General features: G+C 49.1%; 1 protein-coding gene across 3 annotated transcripts; it reads right to left on the minus strand.

Moving 5' to 3' along the window:
- On the minus strand, positions 1-26,067 carry LOC115080115 (protein kinase C and casein kinase II substrate protein 3-like). 3 transcript variants are annotated; one of them, XM_029584148.1, is made up of 10 exons: positions 25,877-26,067; positions 15,318-15,385; positions 11,588-11,744; positions 11,020-11,255; positions 10,734-10,889; positions 10,411-10,586; positions 9,843-9,963; positions 6,005-6,102; positions 1,054-1,148; positions 1-724 (listed from the first exon to the last, which is right to left on the minus strand). In XM_029584148.1, the coding sequence occupies exons 2-10, from the start codon at positions 15,375-15,377 to the stop codon at positions 609-611; spliced, it is 1,215 nt and encodes a 404-aa protein (XP_029440008.1). In that variant the 5' UTR covers positions 15,378-15,385; positions 25,877-26,067; the 3' UTR covers positions 1-608. The 3 variants fall into 3 exon arrangements, with proteins under 3 accessions (XP_029440008.1, XP_029440009.1, XP_029440010.1); XM_029584149.1 differs by lacking the exon at positions 25,877-26,067 and adding an exon at positions 18,731-18,792; XM_029584150.1 differs by lacking the exon at positions 25,877-26,067 and adding an exon at positions 18,708-18,755.
- Between the last annotated feature and the right edge of the window lie 91 nt (positions 26,068-26,158).

A 26,158-nucleotide genomic window follows, 5' to 3' on the forward strand; every position in this document is an offset into this window, starting at 1 on the left:
TTGAGAAACAAACCTCTTTAATTCCGTAAGCTCTGTTGTGGACGCACCGGTTCCTTACAAAGCAGACCTTTGCTAGCCTCCATCATGGCCAGCGTTGTGTCTTGGGGGTTTTCTGAATGTTTTTATTTGGTTGCACCTTAACGTGAGGGCCGAGAGTGCCCAGCACAAAGGCTAATCCAAGATTGCAGGCAAGCTCCGGGCCTTGAGGGGCGAGGGGTTTAGTAAGGGGTCGGGATGCAGGAGCTGCTTCCCTGCCAGTCTGCTCTCTGCTCACTTTCAAGTTTGTTTTTTTTTGCTCCTGCCACGGATTCATGACAGGCAAGGCTGGAACGCGGAAGGCAGTGGGGGGTGCACCTGAGCCAGGAGCAGGGAGGCGGCGCTGCCAAAGCCGCCCTGTCCAGGGTTTATATTATGGGAACTCGTTGAGCCCGATACAAACACACCGAATGGGCTGATTAATAAGTTCAGTAGATCCCGTATCAGGCCTGTGGTGTCACTGAAACACTATTTGAATCAGGTACCGAGAGCGTGTGCTCTCAGGATGTTGTCCTATCGATATCCTTTGATCCTCCACCACCACCCCCCCCCTCCCCTAGCACAGCTGCTGTCTAGTCCGTAGCGAGCACCACATAGTTGGCTGGGTAGAGCCCCACCTGACCCCGGCCCGTGACACCCTTGCACCAGCCTTGCTCATCTTCATCTTCAATCTTCGTCAGCTCGTCACCTGCAAGGAAGCAGCAGGGGAAGGGTCAGCACAATGACTTCTCCTCCCCCGCCCCCTTTCCAGAATACAGGAACTCTGTGCTGTAAATCTATCCAGTGTACCACGCCCTCTCCACCCCATCCCAGCACCTCTGGCAAAGGCTGCCTGCAGTTTGGCTGCCATCAGCAATGGCGGCTCTGGGGTCTTGGCTCACCCCTGTGCAAGCAGAGTAGCTTGGTTAGCTCAGGCCTGCCTGCCTGTCCCATGAGCCTAGGGAATACAGTCAAGGGTTAGGGGATAATGGTGGGGGCAGAGGAAGGGAGCTAAGCAGGCTTGCCCCCCTGTGTTACCTGCTCTGAAGCTGAGCTCGTCGGGCTCCTGTCCCAAATAATCGTAGACAGCTCGCACCCGCACCCCTGGAACATTCACCGGCGGCTTACTGGTACTGTGAATCAGAGAGAGGTAAAGAGGAGTTAGCAACTGGGGTAAGGCACGTTCCCCCCCCCCCCCAAACAGCTTATTGGCACTGAATCACAGAGATACAGGGGACGAGGAACCAATGTATGTGTACCACACCCTCTCTCCCTCCAGGAGATGGGAATCAATGTGTGTGTGTGTAGCACACCCTTTCCCCAGAAGATAGGAATGAATGTATGTGTATATCACACTCTCCACCCACCAGGAGACAGCAACCAGTGTTTTTCTGTATGTACCTAGATTCAGTCCAGACGCCTGCGTTTTGCCTCCCTACCAGCAGATGGAGACAGAGAAGGTTTCACTGACACTGTACATAACCCAGTGCGCCACCTGCAGTCCCTCAGTATTTCCCCTGTCTCCAGCAGATGGTGTAAAACCTGCAGTCTGGAGAGAGAGAGAGGAAAAAAAAAAAAATTAAAAGACAACATTTCTGGATCCTCCCAGGGGGTTGTGAGGTCCTGGTGGGGCAACCCCGGCCCCGGTTTGAGGTGGACAAGCAGGGCGCTGGTGACCCTTCGGATAGCGTGACGTGGAATTGGAGATTCTGAATTGGGTAATAGTCACCACCGATGCAAGCCTCTCCGGATGAAGGGTGGTGTGGGAAGATCAGTCGGCGCAGGGCCAGTGGTCAAAACAGGAGGCCTCATGGTCTATCAATCGGTTAGAGACGAGAGTGTTGCATTTTGCGTTGCTTGCCTGTCTGACAAGGTTATGCGGCCATCCACTACAGATCCTATCAGACAATACGATGACAATGGACTACATTTATTTATTTATTTATTTATTTATTTATTTATTTATTTATTTATTTATTTCAAATTTTTTTATATACCCGCATTCGAGACAGCAGTCACATCATGCTGGTTCACATAAAACAGGGGTGCATAGAAAACATAACTATAACAAAGGTGCTGAAAAGGCAGTTACATATAACAGGGTGATAAGAACTTGGATGAGAAGGAAGAGAAAGGATAGGTTATTAAATTACATATGTAAAACAATAGAATGGATAACCAAGGTGTAGTTGGAGATTAGTAGACTATGTTGGCGTCCGGGAAGGCTTGTAAGAATATCCAGGTCTTTAGTCTTTTTTTGAAGGTTGAGATGCAAGGTTCTGTTCTGAGATTTGAGGGGATGGAGTTCCATAACGGAGGGATGGCTGTAGAGAAAGCCCGGTCTCTTAGTGTGCAGTGTCTGGTAGATTTGGACGGTGGTACCTGTAGCGATCCCTTGTATGCATCTCTTGTCGGTCTTGATGAGTTGTGTAGTCGGAGGGGGATCTGTAGGTCGATGGGAGCCAGTTGGTGGGTGATTTTGTATGTGGTGAGAATGGCCTTGTATATTATTCTAAAGTGTATAGGTAGCCAATGGAGGCTCTTTAGTATGGGGGTTATGTGGTCCCTTCTCCTGGTATTTGTCAGAATTCGTGCAGCTGCATTTTGCACCATCTGGAGCGGTTTAGTGTATGAAGCGGGAAGGCCGAGTAGGATGGTGTTACAATAGTCTAATTTTGAAAAAATAATTGCTTGTAGAATGGTTCTAAAATCTTGGGCATGGAAAAGAGGTCTAATTCTTTTCAGCACTTGTAGTTTGTAGAAACAGTCTTTGGTGGTTTTGTTAATAGTGGCTTTGAAATTCAGGCGATTATCAATTAGGACTCCTAGGTCTCTCACTTGTGTGATTTTTGGCGTGGCTTGTTGTGCAGAGGTGATGGTGTTATTTTCTGAGGCGATGAGCAGGAGTTCAGTTTTGCCGGAGTTTAATACCAAATTTAAGCTGGTGAGGAGGAGTTTAATTTTTTGAAGGCATATATCCCAGTAAGCCAGAGTTTTTGCGAAGGAATCCTTAATGGGTATCAGGACCTGGATATCGTCCGCGTAAAGGTAGTGTTTGAGGTTGAGGTCGGTGAGAAGTTGGCATAATGGTATAAGGTAAATGTTAAATAAAGTAGGAGACAGGGAGGACCCCTGTGGGACTCCTACTGACGACGGATGTTGAGAGGATTCTTTGTTCTGTATCTTGACCTTGTATCCTCTATTGCTGAGAAATGATATGAACCAAGATAGTGCTGTGCCTGAGATGCCTATGGAGGCTAACTGGTTAATGAGTAAGGCATGATTGACGGTGTCAAAGGCTGAAGAAAGGTCCAGTAGGATCAGTAAGAAGGCTTGCCCTTTATCGAGGCCCAGGATGAGGTGATCCGTTAAGGAAATGAGGAGGGACTCCGTGCTTAGTGTTTTGCGGAAACCGTATTGTGATGGGAATAGGAGGTTGTTTTCTTCAATATAGTTTGAGAGTCGGGTGTTCACCAGTTTCTCCATAATCTTAGCTATGAAGGGGAGGTTGGCGATAGGTCTGTAGTTGTTTGGGTCATTAGGATCTAGATTAGGTTTCTTCAGTAATGGTTTGAGAGAGGCCAATTTTAGGTCATCTGGGTAAGAACCTTGTGTTATTGAGCAATTTATGATGTCTGACAGGGATTTGGAGATGGAGTCAGGAATTGATAGAAGCAATTTCGAGGGGATGTGGTCCGAAGGGTGAGAAGATGGTTTCATTTTCCGTAGAATACCTTGGATCTCGATGGAATCTCGATGGAATCTCGATGGAATCTCGATACATCAACCGTCAAGGCGGAACCAAAAATCAGCAGTGACTCAAGAGGCCCAGGAATTGATTCTCTGGGCAGAGCAGCACTTAGAGCAGCTGGCTGCATCTCACATCACCAGCGTGAACAACATTTAGGTGGATTTTATCAGCTGCTGAACAGAACACAGTACAAAGGAATTGGAGCTCTGGTGCTGCCGTGGATTCGAGGGATTCTTCTTTGTCTTCCCTCCCGAGGCCTCTGCTCGACAAGGGATTAAGGTGGATTGAGAAACATCTAGGCAACGTGATCCTGGTAGCTCCTGAGTGACCACATCGACCATGCTTCCCAGATCTGATCAACATGGCTGTAGACGGGCCCCTGAGGTTTGGACGTCAGTCGACTGCTTTCCACCAAGGCCCAATATTTTTGGGTCAGGCGGCTTCAGTTCTGAGAGGAGACTACTAAGATGGAGGGGATATTCTGAAGCGGTTATTTCCACCTTCTACATCCTTGATGTATGTACAAATTTGGAGGATCTTTGAGTCCTGGTCTGCTGTTGATGGAGTGCAGCCTCAGTCTGTTCAGACTATGGTGTTGCATATTTTGGCTTTTCTACAGGAAGGTTCTGGTCAAGGGACTGGCCTTTAACTCTCTGAGAGTCCAGGTAGAGAGATTGGGTTGTCTCTGGGGTAAGGTGCAAGGGTATCCTCTGTCCGCACATCCGGATGTTCTATGGTTCCTTCAGGGAGCTAAGAACTTGTGTCCTCAGGTGCGGAACATTTGTCCATCTTGGAATCTGAATCTAGTCCTTAGAGGATTGTGTGAGGCTGTGTTTGAACCATTAAAGAGAGCTACGGTTAAGGACTTGACTCTTAAAATGGTTTTCTTGGTGGCTATTTGTTCAGTCAGGAGAATTTCAGAGCTCCAGGTGCAGTCGTGTTGAGATCCCTTCCTACAGATGTCTGATTCGGGGGTATCTTTATGCAGGTGCCCTCTTTTCTGCCTGAGGTAGTCTGCCGTTCCATCTTAGTTAGACAGTGGAGTTTCCAGCTTTTCCAGATATGGATTCCTGTACACCTCATGCAGGGAAGCTTAGGCTCTTAGATGGGAGGCGTGCGTTATTGGGGTATCTAAAGGTCACGTATGATTTCCGCAGATCAGATCACCTCTTTGTACTGTGGCGTGGTCCAAAGAAGAGAAGTAAGGCATCTAAGGCTACAATAGTGTGGTGGCTGAAGGAAGCGATCAGGTCAACTTGCATTTCTAATGGGCGCCTGCTGCCGGGGGGGGGGGGTTAGGGGCACACTTGATGTTCTCAGGCGACTTCCTGGGCTGAGTCACAACAGGTGTCTCTGCATAAAATTTGCTGGGCGGCTCCTGGGAAGTCTTTGTATATTTTTACTAGGTGGCATCGCTTGGACATGGGGGATCCGGCTTCCATGTGCTTTAGTGAGCATGTTCTACGAGCAGAACTCTCTATGTCCCACCCAAGTTAAGGGGAGCTTATGTACATCCCAGGAGTCTGGACTGATCTCTGTACATACAGGGAAAGGAAAATTGGTTCTTACCTGTTAATTTTCATTCCTGTAGTACCACAGATCAGTCCAGAGACCTGCCCGTTACTGGGGGGGGGGAGAGAGTCCGCCACTCATACTGTTGCTTTGCATATAGTACGGAGTTGTTGGAGGTTTTCAATGCTGATCACTTATGTTAAATTTGGGAAATGAGTTTTCCATTGTCTTTTTGGGCAACTTCTTAGAACTTGCTTAGAAGTTTATGGTTGTTGCTGTCATCTTGCCTTGGGTACAGGTCAATACTGAGGGTGGCAAATTGAGTTATGTACACAGTGTCTGTGAAACTTTCTCTGTCTCCATCTGCTGGCAGGGAGGCAAAACCCAGGAGTCTGGACTGATCTGTGGTACTACAGGAATGAAAATTAGGTAAGAACCAATTTTCCTGTGTGTGTCACAACCTCCTCCCAGGAGACAGACATCAGTGTGTGTGTACCACACCCTTCCCCCAGGAGACAGGAACCTGTGTGTGTGTGTGTAAGGCAGGAGTCTGTGTATACTACATGCTCTCCACAGGATTCAGGAACCAGTGTGTGTATCACACCCTCCCCTCCCCCCCCCAGGAGGCAGGAACCAGTATATGTGTACCACATACTCCCTCTGACTGACACAAGCATTCTGTACAGATTTATGTATACAAGGCTCCTCTGGTAAATTGCTACTCACCTGCCTTCTGTTGGCGTGATGCTGCAGAGTCTCACCTTGTCTGTTTCCTTCCCTGACTTCTTCTTCCCAATCTGTCGCTCCTCCTCAGGATCCCACTCCTAGGGTAAAGAGCCTGTTATTTGAGGCGTGATGCATTGCTGGACAACACCTGCTCCATATGTTTTCACTCTGTCATTTGTATGTCTGAATAATTGCCAGTTCCTGAACATACCCAGATCAGTCCAGACAAGTGGGTTTTGGCATCCCTACCAGCAGATGGAGGCAGAGAAACAAAACTTGGAGGCACTGCTGCATAACCTCGTGGGCCCACCTGCAGCCTCTTCAGTATTTCTGTGACTCCAGCAGATGGTAGAGGTGCAACCCTGCAGTCTGAGAGAATGAAAAAAAAAATTGTATTAAGAAGAGAAGGCTAGTAGAAGATTCAGACGAAGCTCGCTGAGGTGTTAGGCTCCTTGGTGGACCATCCCTCAGGTCGAGCTGGGCGTCCGGGGGTTGGGAACCCCTGTCAGTTGCTCACCCACATCGTGCAGGTGATCTTGATAGCCAGGGGACTGGCTCCCTTAAGACTGCCGAAGCCCCTGTCTGTCTGTTTGGTTTTTGGTTGTTTTTGCTGGCAGGTAAAGTTTTGAAAACAAAAAAAAAAGGGCAAACAGCTTGAGAGCCTGGGGGCGGACGGCCCGGCCTGCAGCGGTGCAGGAGCCTTTAAGCATCGGGAGTTGCTGGCTGAGGCAGACAGCAGGACACATTGGGGCAGGTAGGACGCGCGCCTGGGGGTCCCGGGAAGGAATTGCACCGGTGGTCTGCTCTGAGGCATTTGGTAGCGGGCGGCTTTGACATGGCCTTCTTTGGTTTCCCACGCACCACTGGGCAAGCGATTGGGTGTCCCTGCGGCGGCAGCTGACTTTTTTTTCTCGCGCGTTAGTCGGCACAGAGGAGTATGAGAGGCACGGCTCAGGTGAGCGCTTAAGGCCAGCCAATTGGGAAACCGCGTGGTGTTCAGTGGTGATGCCGCCAAAACCATGGATGCAAGTCTGAAGGGTTGGGGGGCCGGTGTGCTTGGATCCGGACGGTGCAAGATCTGTGGTCACCGAGAGAGAAAGTCTGGTCCATCGATCCCACCTCGAGACAAGGGCGGTTCGTCTGGCCCTGCAAATTTTTCTTCCCCTGGTCAGGGGGGGCGGATGATTCGTGTGTTTCGGGCAATTCGACAATGGGTGGCGTACATCAACCGTCAAGGCGGGATGGAGAGTCGGGCGGTAGCTCTGGAGGCACGATGTTTGTGTGGGCAGAGTGCCATCTCGAGGGCGTAGCAGCCTCGCATGTCACGGGGGCGGAAAACGTACAGGCAGATTTTCTCAGCAGGCAGCAGATGGACCTGGGAGAGTGGGAGTTGTCCCATGAGGCTTGGAACCGCATTTGCGCCAGGTGGGGTGTTCCCCAGCTGGATCTCATGGCGACGTGGGTCAACGCACAGACAGAGAGGTTTTTCAGTCACAGAAGAGAGGTTGGTTCGGTGGGTCTGGATACTCTAGTGTGCCTTGGCCGACGGGGATCCTGCTGTACATGTTTCCTCCTTGGCCTCTGGTAAGTCGAATTCTGAGGCAAATAGAGGCACATCCCAGTTCCGTGGTGCTGGTAGCACCCGACTGGCTGTGGCGTCCGTGGTTTGCAGATCTAGTGCATCTGGAGGACAGGCCCCTTCGGCTGGCTTATCTGCCAAAGTTGCTGCGTCAGGGTCCCATAATTTCGGATCAGGAGGATCACTTTTGTCTCACAGCCTGGCTTTTGAGAAGCGACTGCTGCGCCTGAAAGGTTATTCGGATGAGGTTATCTCCATACTTCTCCAGGCTTGTCGACTTGCCACTTCCTTGGCATATGTTCGCATCTGGAGGGTGTTTGAGTCTTGATGCTGTCAGTAGAGGTTCCTCTTTTCTTGGAATTTTTGCAACAGGGCTTGTCTAAGGGTCTCGCCTATAGTTCCATTTGCGTTCAGGTATCTGCATTGGGCGGTCTTCGGGGCAAAGGGCGAGGGAGGTCCTTGGCCTCGCTTCCGGATGTGGTTCGTTTATTTAGAAGGGGTCAAGCATTTGCGAAGTTATGCCCAGATTGGAGCCTTAATCTGGTCTTGCGTGTTTTTGGTTGGGGCTCCGTTTGAGTCTTTGCGGAGAGCGGTGCTGAAGGACTTGATTCTGAAGGCAGTCCTCCTAATGGCCATCTGTTCGGCCAGACAGGTTTCAGAGTTACAGGCCCTGTGGATTTCCATGGACGAGATTTCCTTGTGGACGGTCCCCTCCTTTTTAGTCTAAGGTGGTGTTCTTTCAGGTTGATCAGTCAGTAGACCTTCCGGCTTTCCTGGAGTGGTCTAAGGATTCCCCGAGGGACAGGGAGCTGCATCTTATGGATGTGAGGAGTACTCTGTTACGTTATCTGGAGGTGACAAATAGTTTCCGGCACTCTGATCACCTATTTTGTCCAGTATGGGATTAGGAAGAAGGGAGGGAGAAGCCTCTAAGGCTACCATTTCCCGTTAGTTGAAGAAGGCTATTTGCATGGCCTATATTTGTAAGGGCCGTCAAGTTCCAGCGGGGCTGAAGGTGCGCTCCACAAGATCTCTGGCCTCTTCCTGGGCAGAATGCCAGTTGCTGTCGCCTCAGGAGATTTGTAGGGCAGCATACTTTCACCAGACAATACCAGTTAGATGTGCGGCCCGGGAAGAAGCATCCTTTGGTGAGTGTGTCCTGCGCGCAGGTCTTTCAGGTTTCCGCCCAGTCTAGGGGTGCTTTGGTACATTGGACTGATCTGGGTATGTTCAGGAAAGGAAAAATGTTTCTTACCTGCTCATTATTGTTGCTGTAATACCACAGATCAGACCAGAGACCCATCCCGCCACTGCTGAAAAACTGTTTTTTGTCAACTGGTGATTCAAGTTTGCTTTTCAGAGTATGTGGGCAGCTTTTGATCTTGGTTTGGGTTTTTCAAGTTTAGTTTCTTCGGAGTGTTTTGGGCTCCAGTTTATGGGGGTTTCCAACCCTATCGGTTTCCCTGTTCATCCGAGAGATGAGTTTGTCTGGACTGATCTGTGGTATTACAGGAACAAAAAAATTAGCAAGTAAGAACCAATTTTCCTTCACTCTGGTGAAGGGCGCAGGAGACCTGGCCTGCACCTTCTGCAGTCCCAGCCTATTCCAGCAGGAGGCATTGTAGGGGAGTGGTGCATGAACGATGGCAGTGGTGCAGTCCCAGTCTCTCCCAGCAGGGGGGGGAGCTGTACGGAATGGTACAGGATCGCTGGGTGTGTGGGAATCTGTCCTGCAGTTCCCGCATCTCCCAGCAGGAGACACTGCAGAGAGTAGTGCAGGAGCTGATCGGGGGTGGAGCCTCATAGCTTTGTTCCCCCTTTCTCCACATCAAGTCAGAGGTCAATATTCAAAGCGCGTTCAGCGCTATTTAGACGGATAAGCAGGATTTATGTCGCTAAAGTAGCGGCCGCTGAATAATCGCCCATGTTCATCTGCCGCCACTTAGCTGTATAAGTCCCTTATATAGCTAAAACGTATGCACAAAAAAAAGTGGGTAGGCATTGGGCGGACTGGGGGTGGAGCGAGTTAGACGTATAACTTAGACGCCTAAGTTTAGATGCCCCATAGAGCAGGTATAAGCTTAGTCAGGTAGACTTCTCTGGCAAAGCGCGCCCATGCATTCAGCGGCTTTGCCATGCCGCGGAATATACACCATAACTTAGCCGGGATAAGTTCTATCTGGCTAAGCTATTTAAACGGCCAGATTTGAATATCGACCTCCTAGTGTATAAATTCTTAGTGGGGGGGGGAGGTCTCACCTCAAACTGCGGCCAGTTCATGAGCATTCCTGGGCCATGCGCGTTCCTCCACCACCTCAGGTCCTCCTGCTCGCTCACAGCCTGGATGGCCTGCCGCAGATCACCGTACACTGCCCCAATGCTGCCGAGGGAAAACAGGACTGCTCAGAGCTTGGACTGTCCCCAGGAGGTGCCCCTCATTGTCTGACACAGGGCACTTCCCCTGGTTTTTGGGGAGCATGCTACAGGATAGGAAGTTTGCTTTTCTTCTTTATCCCTACTCGGCTCTCCATCATTCTCTCCCTCCACCTCTTCACCCTTCCTCCGGTCCTCTCCTCTTCTCTCTGTTTCTGCAGCCATCCTTTCCCTTCCCCCTTTGTTTTTCTCCCTCCATCCTATCCCCCCCTCCCCACTCCTTCCTCTGTCGTTCCCTCTACTCTCCTCCCTCTGAGGCCTCTAGATTTTCGCCATGTTGCCTGACAACGAGGAAGAGGTGGGTCAGTGCTGGCCTTCCTGCTCGTATACCGTGAAACCAGAGGCAGCTCTGCTGATCCTTGTGACCCCCCCCCCCCCCAACCCCTTTGCTCACCTCTCATTGCTGCTAATGTCCAGGTGCTTGTGGATGGACAGGAAAACCTGTTTGAGGAAGAGGATCCGCTTCCGCTCGAACTGCTGACTCTGGTCAAACACCAGCTCCATCTCCTCCATGTACTTTGGGCTGTATCTGTTCAGCTCCTGGAGTGCCTTCTCGTACCTTTGTCTCACCTGCGCATGGGGGGCGGGCCCCCGGGAGAGAGAGCAGAAGGTCGGAGGAGCATGATGGGCTCCTCTCCAGCACGGCTGCCAGAGGGGGTGGAGGAAGGAAAGGGACGGTGCTAGAGGGGTGAGGAAGGAAAGGGACGGTGTACAGACCTTCTGCATTTCCTGGCTACACTTCTCCTTCTCTTCGTGAAGTTTCTTTTGCTTCTCCTGAGATAGCTCTGGGCTCATCCGACTGCTGTTCTCCCGTACCTTGGCTAGATGCACCTTCTTGCACGCCTTGTGATAGGCCGCCTTGGACTTGTCCAGCTGGGGAAGAAGAGGTTAAAGGGGTCATGAAGAATGACTTTCATCTCAAGCTGGAGGGTACGGGACAGCCCAGAGTGGAGAGAAAAGGAGGCGCCATGGTGCTTTTGCTATCCCCACCCCTGCAGTCTACCTTTTTGAATTTCTTGGCCCATGGTTTCTGTGCCTTGGAGAAGCCGCTCTCGATCTCATAGGACTCCTTGAAGCCCCCAAAGATCTTGCGGTGGTACGTGTCTTTCTGCCAGTCGCGGATTTTGTTCCCATCCTCCATCACCAATGTCTTTTGGATCTCTGTGTGCAGCTGGCTCAGGCGCTCTGTGGCCGACATGAAGGCCTGCCATGCACGCAGGAGGGAGCCGTACATGGAGCCTGGTCATGGACAGAAGAGGGAGATGATGAACCACTTACCTTGCAAAGTAAATTCCTCCCTCCCCAGTCCACCTTCTGCCACACTAGACTAAGCTCTCATCATGAGGGTAATGTTCCCAGGCCCCCCTAAGCAGTGGTCTCTCTGCTTCCCTTGGAATTCATGCCCTCCTGCCCCCTCCATATCAGGAATCCAAGATATCTTGCTCTTCTATGAGTTTGTTTTTACAATTTCCACCTGTAACTGAGCTCAGACCAAGATACTCTGGGTAAAGGGGACTCCTGATACATGGCTTGGTCCTGCATGGTCTCCTCTCATGAAACCAGAAACTTACTGCCGTTCACTAGTGGCTTCCACTTGCGTGTCCAGTCCTCCATCTGTGCGGCGTACTGCCTCTCAATCTTGGCCCTGTCCTGAAAGCAGGCCACAATCTCGTGGCACAGGTGGTGCCCGTCTTCCGTGCGCTTCACTGTGCTCTGGTAGTGATTAGGCTGCATGGGAGGAAGAGAAATAACAGCTAGTGAGTGGAACAGTCATCTCTCACCTGCACAGGAGCCAGGGCTGTGGTGGGCTGCTGTTCCTGCCACCCCAAGCTGGAACATGGGCTCTGTTCATCAGGCCCTCGGCAGGCACTTTCTAGGTTACCAGACCTATCCCCAGCCACTTGGGTTTTCAGGATATCCACAATGAATTTGCGTATATATTGTCAATACAGCGAAAACCAGACAAAGAAGTTTGCTGTGTCTCATTAGATACTTTCCAGTCTGTTTGGAATTCATTTGTGGATATTGGTTGAGTGTTTTCCACATATAAAGATGTCCACTTTGTGCTGGCATATGAGTTGCTGTCGATGATTTGTAGCTATCTTCTTATTTTTTTTTTTTAACTATTTGCTATGTAGATTTCATGAGCATTAGATTTAATAATAAAGGATTTTTCAAAGAGTATCTGATTACAGATTGTCTTGTGTGCTTTGTATGCATAATTCTGAAATGTGGGATATCTTTCCAAATACTATTTCCTTATTATCTTGCTACACCAGTCCAGATGTGGGTTTATCTCTTCTGACCAGCAGATGGAGACAGAGTAAATATTTTTTTCCTGTTCATACCCAGATAGGCACAGACAAGTGGTTTATGCACCACTACCAGCAGATGGAGGCAGAGAACAAAAACTTTTCAGGCACTGCTACATAACTGAGAGCGCCACCTGCAGTCCCTCAGTATTTCTCTGTCTCCAAAAGATGGCAGAGGTGCAAACCTGCAGTCTTGAGAGAGATTTAAAAAAAAAAATAAATTTAGGATGAATTAGTTTTAAAAAAAGACAAGAAGAAATTGAGGAGCTCCCTGAGGTGTTAGGCATCTTTGTGGGCCATCCCTCAGAGGAGCTGGGCGAGCGGGGGGTTGGCGATACTTGCCCTGGCTCAGCCCATGACATTCAAAAGGACCAAAAGCCAGGGGACCTGGCTCCTTGCTCCCTTTGAGGCCTTCTCTTCTCCATTGGCCAGAGCAAGGACATTTACCCTTTCTTTTTCTTAAGGGTGTGTTTTGATGCTGCTGCTCCTTTAAGATTAAAAAATGTACCGTCTATTTTTCCAGATCAGTCCAGACTCCTGGTGTTTTGCCTTCCTTCCAACAGATGGAGACAGAGAAAGTTTTGCTGACACTGCCACATAACCCGGAGTGCCACCTGCAGTCCCTCAGTATTTCTCTGTCTCCAGCAGATGGTGGAGGTGCAAAACCCGCAGACTGAGAATAGTTAAAAAATAAAAATAAAAAAGAAGAGAAACCGAGAGAGATTTAGACTCTCCGAGATTGCCTCCCAGGAGGTTGGTAGGTCCTGCTGGGGCCATCCCTCCTAGCTTTGAGGCAGACGAGCAGGGAGTTGGGGACCCTCTTCTTGCTCAGTCTGTCACTGTCAGGCGCAGTTCTCGGCCCCAGACAAACTTAACAGGGCAGGGTCGCAGGCAGCGAAATCCCCACGTGCCTGAGGCTGCAGGTAAGCATCGGAGTATTTCGATTTCAGCAGGGTAGACTTGGAAATGACTGCTCTAGAGAGCAGCCCGCGACCTAGTTTGAATGGTCTGCAGCAGAATGCTGCTTCCCTGTGTACTGCACTCCACAAATGAATCCTGTCCACAGAGAAACTGCTACAAAGCAATCTGAACAAATAAAGTCGTCTCAGACAATGGCAAACTATCTATTTATATATATATAATCTCTCTCCCTCTCTTTCTCTCTCTATATATCAGGAAGGAACACCACTAGTATTGCAACAAATGTTTCAATTTGCATGCACTTTTTATTATACTTTATCAAAAATGCTGTTACATCTCAATCTTTATAAACTTCCGTTAAGAATTGCTTATTAACAGTTAACAAATGCACTGTATTTACCCATTAGCATTCATTCCATCCACATCAAGAGCTCCATTCACTACCCACTCGTACATACGATAAAAACAAGTTCCATGTATTGCACTTATATACCCCTATGAATATTGCATCTGACGAAACGAGGATGCTCCCACACAAAACTTGCTAAATTAGTTACAATACAGTTCAACCATTTCCACAATCTTGAATGCATTCCTTAGTTTCTAATGTACTGAACTCACTTAATCCCACATTGCAACAATTTTCGCAAGAATTTGAAAGCATTCCTTCATTTCTAATGTACTGCTCGAGTCCCTTGTATTTCCAAACAGGCCAATACGGTAAGGTGCGCTCGGCTGAGCGCACTGTTTTACCCGCGGTTGGAGGTGTGTCCACTACCCTTTATACAATAAGGGGTTTAGCAGGTCCAACCCCCCCTGAAACATGCAAATGCATATTGATGAGGCTATTAGCTATTTGCCCGGGATACAGAAAACAAAATGTGCGCTCGATCCGCATATCTTACGCTCAGAAATTAGCGCCTGCCCGAGGCGATATTAAGTTGGAGGAACCAAAAAAAAAAAAGTGCCGGCGGGTCAGGTTAGGAAAGCCGGGCGCTCAATTTTACGAGCGCCCGTTTTCCTAACCCGTGACTGTGCACGGGCGAGGAAAATGGACGCTCGTAAAATTGAGCGCCCGGCTTCCAAACCTGCTGACATCCACCTCTCCTGGGCTTCCGCTGCTAAGGAGGCGCTGGGGGCGACCTATTGTCCCTAGCGCCTCCTTTTTAGCGCCCCTCTCATTTAAATACTGTATCGCACGCCCAGGACAGGTCTATGGTATTGGCCTGTTAGTAAATAGTAGGACCTGAGTGTAGATCATGATATTAAGAACATAAGAAATTGCCACACTGGGTCAGACCAAGGGTCCATCAAGCCCAGCATCCTGTTTCCAACAGAGGCCAAACCAGGCCACAAGAACCTGGCAATTATCCAAACATAAGTGCCGTGACATCCCTTGTCCCTGAGGTTGAGATGGCAACATGACTTCTGTATCCTACCTCATTCCTTCCATGCTCCCCCCACAACCAGGAGGGTCTCACCCTTTCAGAGAGAGAGAGATGCACACACATCTCCACCACCTTGAAATTCCACAAAGGCCCCTATTTTACTATCCTCATCTGACCCCAGCACTTCCACCCTCCCCAGCCTTAGCCCATCACTTCCTTCCCTTCTCCTCAGCTTGTACTCGGCATGACCCCAGCACACACCCCCTCCACAGCTCCAGCCCAGCACGCCCTTTCCACCTTCCATCCTCACTGACCCAGCCCCAGCACACTCTGACCCCCCCATCCCAGCTCAAACCCCAACAAATCCTGAAATACCCTTTCCAGCTTGACCTCAACACACTCAGATCCCCCCCCCCCCCCCCCCCCAGTTCTCAGCCTGACCTTAGCACTCCCTTCCACATACAGAATACCCTTTCTTGTAGTATCGGGGAGGGGAGGAGGGATCCAGTACGGCATGGTACATAAATATGACCCCAGCCTTGTACTATAGGGGAGATCCAGTTCCACCTGCTGGGTAGATAACATTCTAGCTTTATGCTATTGGGGAGATTCAGTCCTGCAAGCTGTGATTCCTTCCCATTAACAGCTGGACATTACCAAGGTGACATTTTAGTCCTCACCTTCCAAAAGCTGTGGTTGCAGACCTCATCTCCTGCTACTTCGCTGTAGATATCAGACATGGCGGTTTCTGGGAAAAGAGAGAGAAGGTGAATATTCCCCTCCTGACCCTCCCAAGGATCATAACTGGTGATCGACATCAGTGCCCGGTCCTTAGAATTTGAGGCTGTAGCCAATGACAGGTGACTTTCATGACATAAGAAAGTGTCCTAGAATCAATTGAAGACAGCAGAGGAGGCAAAGCTGACATCTATGCTTGAGACATCCAAGGCTCACCCTGGGTTTGTGTGTGATAGCACTGGGGAATATCTCATGGCACTCAACTAAAATGAAACTGAATGGGATGGGGTCTGTGCATGAGGCATCCTAGGGGAGGTGGTGGAGACAAAACAGTAACAAAATTAAAGAAAGCCTGGGATAAGCACAGAGAATGCTTAGGTGTGAGGGGTAAAGCCTGGGATGTGCACAGAGAATGCTTAGGTGTAAGGGGTAAAGCCAGGGATAAACACAGAGGATGCTTAGATGTGAGGGTAAAGCCTGGGATAAGCACAGAGGATGCTTAGGTGTAAGGGGTAAAGCCTGGGATAAGCACAGAGGATCCTTAGGTGTGAGGGTAAAGCCTGGGATAAGCACAGAGGACGCTTAGGTGTGAGGGGTAAAGCCTGGGATAAGCACAGAGGATGCTTAGGTGTGAGGGGTAAAGCCCGGGATAAGCACAGAGGATGCTTAGGTGTGAGGGGTAAAGCCTGGGATAAGCACAGAGGATGCTTAGGTGTGAGGGGTAAAGCCCGGGATAAGCACAGAGGATGCTTAGGTGTGAGGGGTAAAGCCTGGGATAAGCACAGAGGATGCTTAGGTGTGAGGGTAAAGCCTGGGATAAGCACAGAGGATGCTTAGGTGTGAGGGTAAAGCCTGGGATAAGCACAGAGGATGCTTAGGTGTGAGGGGTAAAGCCAGGAATAAGCACAGAGGATGCTTAGGTGTGAGGGTAAAGCCCGGGATAAGCACAGAGGATGCTTAGGTGTGAGGGGTAAAGCCTGGGATAAGCACAGAGGATGCTTAGGTGTGAGGGTAAAGCCCGGGATAAGCACAGAGGATGCTTAGATGTGAGGGGTAAAGCCTGGGATAAGCACAGAGGATGCTTAGGTGTGAGGGGTAAAGCCTGGGATAAGCACAGAGGATGCTTAGGTATGAGAGGTAAAGCCTGGGATAAGCACAGAGGATCCTTAGGTGTAAGGGGTAAAGCCTGGGACGTGCACAGAGGGTCCCTATTGGTAAAGAAGTGAGGAAAAACCAGAGATCAGCTGGGGTAATTGGCACTGCATCAGGAAGACGTGGACAGACCAGACAGGCCTGACTATTTTCATCTGCCTTCACTTTCTGTCTATATGCAATGCTTCTAACCAGGCCCAGGGGGGTGTGTGTGCGCGTGACAGCTCTGGGGAATATCTTCCGGCACTCACTGGGTTCTGTCTCTTAGACGCTCAGTACGTGATGTGCTGGCAAGCAGCCCTCTTCCAATGTGGCCTGTGACCTGGCTGCTGAGGAATGCAGATAGAGAGAGTTCGAGGTCGTGGCTCCTACAAGGCCTCTGCTACTAAGCAGAGCTCCCTGTTCTGCAACAAATGAAAGTTTAACTGGTCCTATCCTGTAAGCTCAGAGGCTGAGATTTCTAGTCCTGCTGTTGGGAAAAATATAGGATTACAGCTGGCAGAAGGCTTTAGAATAGGAGTTAAACGTTCTGAGCTGCAACAGCATATCTCAGCAGCATGCTTGCTAACTTCTGGCCCTGCGCGTCCCTGCATCCTGAGGTTTGTAGTCTTGATTAGCCTAAAAACAAAAGGAGAGAACGAGCCACAGGGTAAAATTTGCCATGTAGTGTAATATGGGGTAAAGCATGCCTTGTATTGCTGAACTGTAATATGGGCTACAGCATGCTGCATGTCACTGAGATGTAATATAAGATACGTAGCGTAGAGCATGATGTGTCGCTGAGCTGTCATATGGGGTAGAGCATGTCGTGTATCGCTGGGGTGTAATATGGGGTAGATGGAGCATGCCGTGGGTCACTGAGGTGAAATATGGGGTAGAGCGTGCCGTGGGTCACTGAGGTGTAGTACTGGGTAGAGCGTTCCACGTGTCGCTGAGGTGTAGTATGGGGTAAGTTGAGCATGCCGTGTGTCGCTGAGGTGTATGGGATAGAGCATACTGTGTGTGGCGCTGAGGTGTATGGGCATGCCGAGGTGTAGAGCATGCCGTGTGTTACTGAGTTGTTTGAAATAGAGCATGCTGGGTCGCTGAGGTATAATTCTAGGTAAGTAGAGTATGCTGTGTCGCTGAGGTATAATTCTAGGTAAGTGGAGTATGCTGTTTGTTGCTGAGGTATAATATGGGGTACATAGAGCACGCCGTGTGTTGCTGAGGTGTGATATGGGATAGAGCATGCCATGTGTCGCTGAGGAGTATGCGGTAAAGCATGCTGTGTGTCACTGAGGTTTAATATGCGGTAACCTGCATGGAGCGGCAGTTACTGCCCTTAACAAAAACATGGAGGTAACCTGCACAGAGCGGTAGTTACTATCCTTAACAGAAACATGGAGGTAACATGCATGGAGCGGCAGTTACTACTTTTAACAGAAACATGGGGTAACCTGCATGGAGCGGCAGTTACTACTTTTAACAGAAACATGGGGGTAACCTGCACAGAGCGGCAGTTACTACCCTAAACAGAAACATGGGGGTAACCTGCACAGAGCGGCAGTTACTACCCTAAACAGAAACATGGGGGTAACCTGCATGGAGCAGCAGTTACAATCCTTAACAGAAACATGGAGGTAACCTGCACGGAGCGGCAGTTACTACCCTTAACAGAAACATGGAGGTAACCGGCACGGAGCGGCAGTTACTACCTTGGGAAGCTTGCTGGGCAGACTAGATGGACCATTTTGGTCTTTTTCTGCCGTCATTACTATGTTACTATGTAATATGGAGTAGGAAAAGCCTGCATTATGTCACTGAGGTGTAATAAAAATGGTACAGTGCACCATTTTTCTCTGAAGTGTAATATTGGGTAGAGTGTGCCGTGTGTCATTAAGTTGTAATATGGGTTAGGTAGAGCGTGCTGTGTGTTGCTGAGGTGTAGTGTGAGGTAGATAGAGCATGCCGTGTGTCACTGAGCTATAAACATTGATAAGACAGGCTGAAAGAGAATTTGAAAAGAAGTTGGCCATAGAGGCAAAAACTCATAATAAAAACTTAAAAAAATATATCCGAAGCAGGAAACCTGCAGCGAAGTTGGTTGGACTGTTAGATGATTGAGGGGTTAAAGCTTCACTTAGGGAAGATGAGGCCATCGTGGAAAGACTAAATAAATTCTTTGCTTTGATGTTTACCGAGGAGGATGCTGGGGAGATACCTGTTCTGGAGATGGTTTTCAAGGGTGACGATTCAGATCAACTGAACCAAATTATGATGAACGTGGAAGAGTAGCAAATCACCTGGACCGGATGGTATGCACCCCAGGGTTCTGAAAGAATTAAAAAATGAAATTTCAGATCCATTACAAGAATTTGTAATCTATCATTAAAATAATCCATTGTACCTGAAGACTGGAAGGTGGCCAATGTAATCCCAATATTTAAAAAGGGCTCCAGAGGTGATCCGGGAAACTATAGACTTGTGAGCCTGACTTCAGTGCCAGGAAAGGTAGTGGAAACTATTCTAAAGATCAAAATCACAGAGCATATAGACAGATAGGATTTAATGGGACACAACCAGCATGGATTTACTCAAGGGAAGTCTTGCCTCACAAATCTCCTACATTTTATTGAAGGAGTTAATAAACATGTGGACAAAGGTGAACCAGTAGATGTGGTGTATTTGGATTTTCTGAAGGCGCTTGACAAAGTCCCGCATGAGATGCTTCTAGGAAAAGTAAAAAGTCATGGGATAGGAGGCGATGTCCTTTCGTGGATTACAAACTGGTTAAAAGACCAGAACCAGAGAGTAGGATTAAATGGTCAATTTTCTCAGTGGAAAAGGGTAAACAGTGGAGTGCCTCAGGGATCTGTACTGGGACCTGTGCTTTTCAATATATTTATAAATGATCTGGAAAGGAATACGACGGATGATACAAAATTATTCAGAGTAGTTAAATCTCAAGCGGATTGTGATAAATTGCAGGAGGACCTTGCGAAACTGGAAGATTGGATATCCATATTGTATGGCAGATGAAATTTAATGTGGACTAGTACAAGGGGTTGCATATAGGGAAAAATAACCCTTGCTTTGTAGCTACATGATGTTAAGTTTCATATTGGGAGTTGCCTCCCAGGAAAAAGATCTAGGCATCGTAGTTGATATTACACTGAAATTGTTGGCTCAGTGTGCTGTGGCAGTCAAAAAAGCAAACAACGTTAGGAATTATTAGGGAAGGAATGGCAAATAAAACAGAAAATGTCATAATGCCTCTGTATCGCTCCATGGTGAGACCGCACCTTGAGTACTGAGTACAATTCTGGTTGCTGCATCTCAAAAAAGATATAGTTATGATGGAGAAGGTACAGAGAAGGGCAACCAAAATGATAAAGGGGATGGAACAGCTCCCCTATGAGGAAAGGCTGAAGAGGTTAGGACTTTTCAGCTTGGAGAAGAGATGGCTGAAGGGGGGGGGATATGATAGAGGTCTTTAAAACCATGAAAGAACTTGAACAGGTTAATATAAATCGGTTATTTACTTTTTTGGATAATACAAGGATTAGGGGGGCACTCCATGAAGTTAGCAAGTAGCACATTTACAATCAGAAAATTATTTTTCACTCAACAAACAATTAAGCTCTGGAATTCATTGCTGGAGGATGTGGTTACATCACCTAGTGTAGCTGGGTTTAAAAAAGCACATAGATAATTTCCTGGAGGAGCAATTCATAAACTGCTGTTAATCAATAGGGAATCGCCACGGCTATTACTGGCATTGGTAGTTTCAGATTTATTTAATGTTGGGGTACTTGCCAGGTTCTTGTGGCCTGGTTTGGCCTCTGTTGGAAACAGGATGCTGGGCTTGATGGATCCTTGGTCTGACCCAGTACAACATATCTTATCTTCTTATGTATTTTGGGGTAAGTGCTGCTGTACTCTAATGTAGCGTGTGCTGCTGATCGATGCTGTAGATTAGAGTGTGCTGCTGATCGATGCTGTAGATTAGAGTGTGCTGCTGAGCCATGTGTTACCAGACCATTTGCTACTGAGCAGTATCCTAGGGTGCATGTGCCACCGAAGCATGATGTGGGAAGGCAGTGTTATAGACCCCGGGAAAACATGGAAGCTTTGGGGACACAAAGGGCAGATTGTGGAGAAGGGAGGCAGGATTCAGCTGAGATTACCAGCAGACACATGATCAGAGTCACAAGTGGCTCACTTCTTCTCTCCCTCTCCCTGACGTGTAAACATACTGCACCCTTTCTCCTCCTGTCTTGCTGAGATCCTCCTCACTTTCATCAGCATCCCAGGGTGAAATGTGGTCTCTCTGAATACACAGGCCCTGGGTATCCCTGGCACAGATCTGGGCACACTGCTGCCACCTTCATGACTCCTCCCTCTCTGAATACACAGGCCCTGGGTATCCCTGGCACAGATCTGGGCACACTGCTACCAGTGCTGCTGCCACCTTCATGACTCCTCCCTCTCTGAATACACAGGCCCTGGGTATCCCTGGCACAGATCTGGGCTCACTGCTGCCACCTTCATGACTCCCCCCTCTCTGAATACACAGGCCCTGGGTATCCCTGGCACAGATCTGGGCACACTGCTACTGGTGCTGCTGCCACCTTCATGACTCTTCCCTTTCTAAACACACAAGTGTTCTGCTGCAGTTCTTGTTGGACAGTGAGCCTTGCAAAATAAAATCCCTGGAAGCAATAAATTTTAGCCATCTGTGGTTCTTATTTTCTTTTGTTTCTTCCTCCCTGTCTCTCTTCTGGTGTGACCGTGTGTGTCTCTGACTGTTTCTCCTCCTCCACGCTGCAGGGTCGCAGCAGCTGGAAGCTGGGGGAGTCTGTGTCGTGTCCGTCCCCCCCCCCCCCCTTCGATCTGGACAGCACTTCCCAGGCCAAAAAGCATAGATTCAATGATGAGCTGGGGCAAGAGGATCACAGAGAGGGCAGGGTGCCAGAATTGGGCAAATCTCCATGCTCGCCCCTTGTGTCTGCTGCCTCCTCATTCGTATTAATTATTTCCACTGTTTGCTAAGATCCGATGAATTCCACGTGCCAGCTGAAGGATTTTCCACTTAGGGAAGAAAAAAACCAGACTCGTCTGTTCCATGTTGCAATATCTTCCTCACTCTCTCCCAGCCAGAGAGTTTCCCTGACGTGACACGAAGACACCCAGACTGCCAAAGCAGGACAAAAACTTAATCTGCAAAATCCTACCAGTCTGAGAGATCATCACAGACTCTCTACCCGTCTTCTGTGTCACCGGGCTGTGGGAGAATCAGTGCTGTGGGTCACTCAGCTCCTGGCACCCTGTAAAAGACTCTCTACCCGTCTCCAGTGTCACGGAGGTGTGGGAGAGTCCGTGCTGAGGGTCACTCGGCTCCTGGCACCCTGAGAAACTGTCTCAGACTCTCTACCCATCTCCAGTGTCATGGAGGTGTGGGAGAGTCCGTGCTGAGGGTCACTCAGCTCCCAGCACCCTGAGATACTGTCACAAACTCTGTACCTGAGCAAGGGCAAAGGCAGGGAGAGACAGCAGAGTGGGAGATCTGATAATGCAGTCCCTGGCTCTCATCCAGTCCTCCTCTGCTGCTGTTAGTGTCAGGCTGGGCCCATAAATCCAGGAGTTCCCACCCCTTACTGCTTTTGACCATACCCACAGACATTAGGAGCAAACGATGCTGCATCTGGGAAGCAAGTAATGATTGCTCCTTGAATTATTTAGTTTGTACTTAACAAGATTCCTAATGATTTCAGTCCTTATCTTCTGTGCCTTTGATATACACACACCTAGAACAGGATGCCAGGTAGAGATCTCCAGGCCTACCCCCATCTCAAACCCACTTCAAATGTTGCTGAGGATCCTCGCTGCTTGTCCCAGGCTTTCCCCTCATTCCTCCCCCTATCACTGAGGATCCTCTGGGCCCCTTCCAGGCTTTATCCTTTAATCTCACCCTCTCCCCACTGAGGGTCCTCTGTGCTTTTTCCAAGCTTTCTGTGGAATTTCAAGATTGTCTTTGCCACGAACACCTCCTTCTGGGAGGCTGTTTCTTATTTCTCATATCCCTTCCGAGACGAACGTGCTCCCACCTCGATTCCTATGTTTGTGCGTGCGTGAGGAGGATCCCGGGATGTATTTGCAAATATATAATACAAGCACTAACACTGAAGGGTCGCTGCAGTAAAGTGCGCTCAGCCTGGCACACAGCTTAACCAGCGACTGGACACGCATTTTTTGGACGCGCTAGGCTATCCCCCCAATGCAATAAGGGGATTAGCGTGTCCATAACGCGTGTTCCAACTCAAGCACGGCTAACAGCGCTCATCACAGGGAAATGCCATGTAGATGAGGCTCTTAGCTATCCCCCCCATGCAGAAAATCGCCTCTCGGCTAACGCACCCTTGTTAACGTGGCAAATTTAACGCCAGCCCCTGAGCTAGTGTTAAGTCAAGGGCCCGTTAGCAGTGCGGTGATTTTCTGCTTCCTCCTACTGACTTGCCCGGTTGGTAAAACCCAAGCCCAGATTGGCCCCAGTACTGCGGGTGAAGTGCATTGGCTTCCTGCTGTAAAAAAAAAAAAAAAAAAAAAAAAAGGGTTGACATTTTGCAAGGCTGCACGGCTGCTCTTTGCCACTGCAGGGGATTTCCCGCGCCAGCTTTTCTTTGGCGGGGGCGAGGAAATGGACACGTGTGCCGAGCATCCGTTTTCCTAACCCGCGCACCGCCGTCTCCTGGGGGGCCCGATGCAGAGCGCTAGGGACACGGAGTTGATCCCCCCCCTCCCCCCAGCGCATCCTTTTTAGCATGGCAGCTCGTTATAATCCTGCGTCGGACACCCGGGAGAGGCATTTGTGCGCGCCTTAGAACGGGCGCTCGATATGAGCGCCCGTTTTACGGCACATCATATTGCATCATCCCCTGAACGGGTTGCCATACTTCTGCGTGTGAATGAAAACCTGCGTGTGTGTGTGTGTGCCTGAGTAACCCTTGGGTGTACCTGCAGGAAACTGGCCAAACACAGCCGCTGAGCGTGTTTCCATGTTTATAGGCATGCGAGGAACCCTTGGATGTCGCTGCAGGATATTGCACAAACACAGACACTGAGTAGTTTTCCATGTTTGGGTGCATGCGAATGATCCTTGGACGCCTCCACCGGATATTGCAGAAACCCTGATGCCGAATGCGATCCCATGTTTGTGGGTGTGAATGAGCCTGCGTGCATGAAGGGATCCTGAATGTAATCTGCTTTGAAAATGCAGAAAAAAAGTGTGAAAAGTGGAATATAAAAATCTAAATGAAAAAACAATGTATCCACAGGATATTGCAGAAACACTGACACTGAGGGTGTTTCCATTGGATGTATCTGCAGGATATTGCACAAACAGTGGCGCTGAGGGTATTTCCACGTTTGTGTGTGAAAGAGCCCGTGTGCACGAGGGATTCTTTGATGTATCTGCAGGATATTGCAGGGGGAACACTATCAGATGTCTTGTTGCGTGTCAGCCCTTGAAAGAAGGGGCGCTCGCTGCAGAGACTGTGGTCAGAGCTCAGGACATTGTGTGTGCATTTGTGTGTGACAGAGGGAGGCAGAGCTGTGTGTGAGTCCTTTCTGTTCCCTGTAATTTTATTTTACTGTTATCACTATTGTGTATTTTTGTTTTCCCTTTAATTTTAACCACTTTATACGTTACTTTGACAACACAAAAATGATTATGCCTATAAAATGTCCTAAATTTGGAATCTATATGAGCGTGTATGTATGTGTCTGAGAGAGAGAGTGTGAGCATATATGTGTGTGTGTGTGTCAGAGAGAATGTGCATGAGACAGAGGGATGTAGATGTGTGAGAGAGTATATGAATGTGTGTGCATGTGGGAGAAAGTAAAAACATGAGGGTGTGAATGTGAGAATGTGCATTAGACAGGCATATATGTGTGAGGGAGTATGTGTGGGAACATATGCTTGTGTAGGAAATATTGGGTATTTCCAAGAGTATATTGCGTGTGTGCTGGAGAGAAAGCATGAATGTGCAAGTGTCAGAATGCATATGTATGAATGTGAGCATGTGTGAGTGTAAAAGTGTGTATGAAAGAGGTTGTATGTGTGTGATTTTGTGAGAAACAGTGTGAGCATGTCTCTGTGAGAGTGAGAATTTGTGTATGATTGTGTACGAGAGGGTGTAAGTGTGAAATTGAGAGCGTGTGTGTGTGAGCTGTTTGTAAAAGGCAGTGCGAGTATGTCTGTGTGAGAATGTGGATGAGATGGTATGTATGTGAGTATGAATGGGTGCAAGCATTTGTGTGAGTGTGTGCAAGAGTGCAAGCATGTATGTGAGAGAGGGTGTATGGGTGTGAGCATGTGCAAGAAGGTAAGCATCTATGTGTATGTGTGTGTGTGTGTGAGAGAGAGACAGTATATGTATGTGAGAATAAAAATGTGTGTGTGAATGTATGTGAGCATAGGCGTGTGTGTCTGTGAAAGAAGACGGCATCACTGTGTGACAGCTCAGGACTTGGGGACTGTGGCGAGAGAGAGAAAGAGAGAGTGTGTGTGTGTAAGTAAGTAAATTCTTGGCTCCTTCTTTCCCCTCTCTCCACTTGTACATGCCTCTCCCTCCTTCCCCAAGTGCTCCCATTGGGGGTGGCGCAGAAGATGAACATGTGCCTGCTGTCCCCTGCCCAACTGGCGTGTTAGGAGTTTGCCCCGTCCTCAGGTACCACCTTGTCTGGGGGGCCCAGAATGCTTGGGGGAGGGAGTCTGCGGAGGATTCGCCCCATGGACCTGCAGGAAAGATCACCCTTTCCTGTCTTCCTCTATCCTAGTATATTGTATATTTGTTTGACAGAAGCGGAAAAGTCATATTTCAAATACCATCCTAGTCCTTTCTCTAAACTCTCCTGCTCTGCTCTTTCTGTCCTAGCTCTCCTCTGCCGTCTCGTCACCCGCCCCCCCCACCCCCCATAGCAGTTTCCCCTTGCATATGGCAAGTCCCAGCTGTGCTGGAATATCCTGAAACTGGATCCGTCTCCTGCTTTCTCCATTTGTGGAGGATTTCAGGCACTGTCCCGGCAGAAAGGGAGGGATGGAGCATGCCACGCAGCAGCAGCCCGGCTCTGGCCGTCAGTAGTGGTTCCCTCCCTATCACAAACCGGGCTCAGCTACCCCTGGATGTTGCACTTTGGGGGGGGGGGGGTCATTCCCCAGCGGTACCTTCCATGCGGCCTGTGCCAGGGGCTGGTGGATGTCCCTCTGCCTCTCTGGGCTCATTCTTTGCCACCGTCCCATCCCTGAGCGCTGGCCCTGGCCAGCTCCCCCCCCTCCGAGCCCTGGGAGAGATCGCGGGTGCCTTACCAGAGCAGGCTCTGCATGGAGTCCGGCTGTATCTCTCAGCCCTTGCCTTCTTGCTTGATGACTTGTGGCCAGCTGGCAGAAGTTATGGATGACTTTGGGCAGGGTTGGGAGGGGGGAATGTGGGAGGGGTAACATTACTGGTACAATCCCAGTCTCTTGCTCTGCTGCTATTGCCAGCCTGAGAGAATTCTTCACTCACTGCTGCCTCCTCTTTATCCCCCTCCCGTCTTGCCATGTCTCGCTGTTGGCTGGCGAGCTGGAGGCTGATAAATAAGAGGGACA

The sequence above is a fragment of the Rhinatrema bivittatum genome, chromosome 19 (genome assembly GCF_901001135.1).
Source record: "Rhinatrema bivittatum chromosome 19, aRhiBiv1.1, whole genome shotgun sequence".
Lineage (NCBI taxonomy): Eukaryota > Metazoa > Chordata > Amphibia > Gymnophiona > Rhinatrematidae > Rhinatrema > Rhinatrema bivittatum.

Coding starts and splice junctions, on each gene's coding strand:
- LOC115080115 (XM_029584148.1), bottom strand. CDS start 15,377: ATGTCTGATATCTACAGCGAAGTAGCAGGAGATGAGGTCTGCAACCAC. Junction 11,256..11,587: donor GAAGCCACTAGTGAACGGCA/GTAAGTTTCTGG, acceptor GTCCATGACCAG/GCTCCATGTACGGCTCCCTC. Junction 1,149..6,004: donor ATCACGCCAACAGAAGGCAG/GTGAGTAGCAAT, acceptor TCTGATTCACAG/TACCAGTAAGCCGCCGGTGA.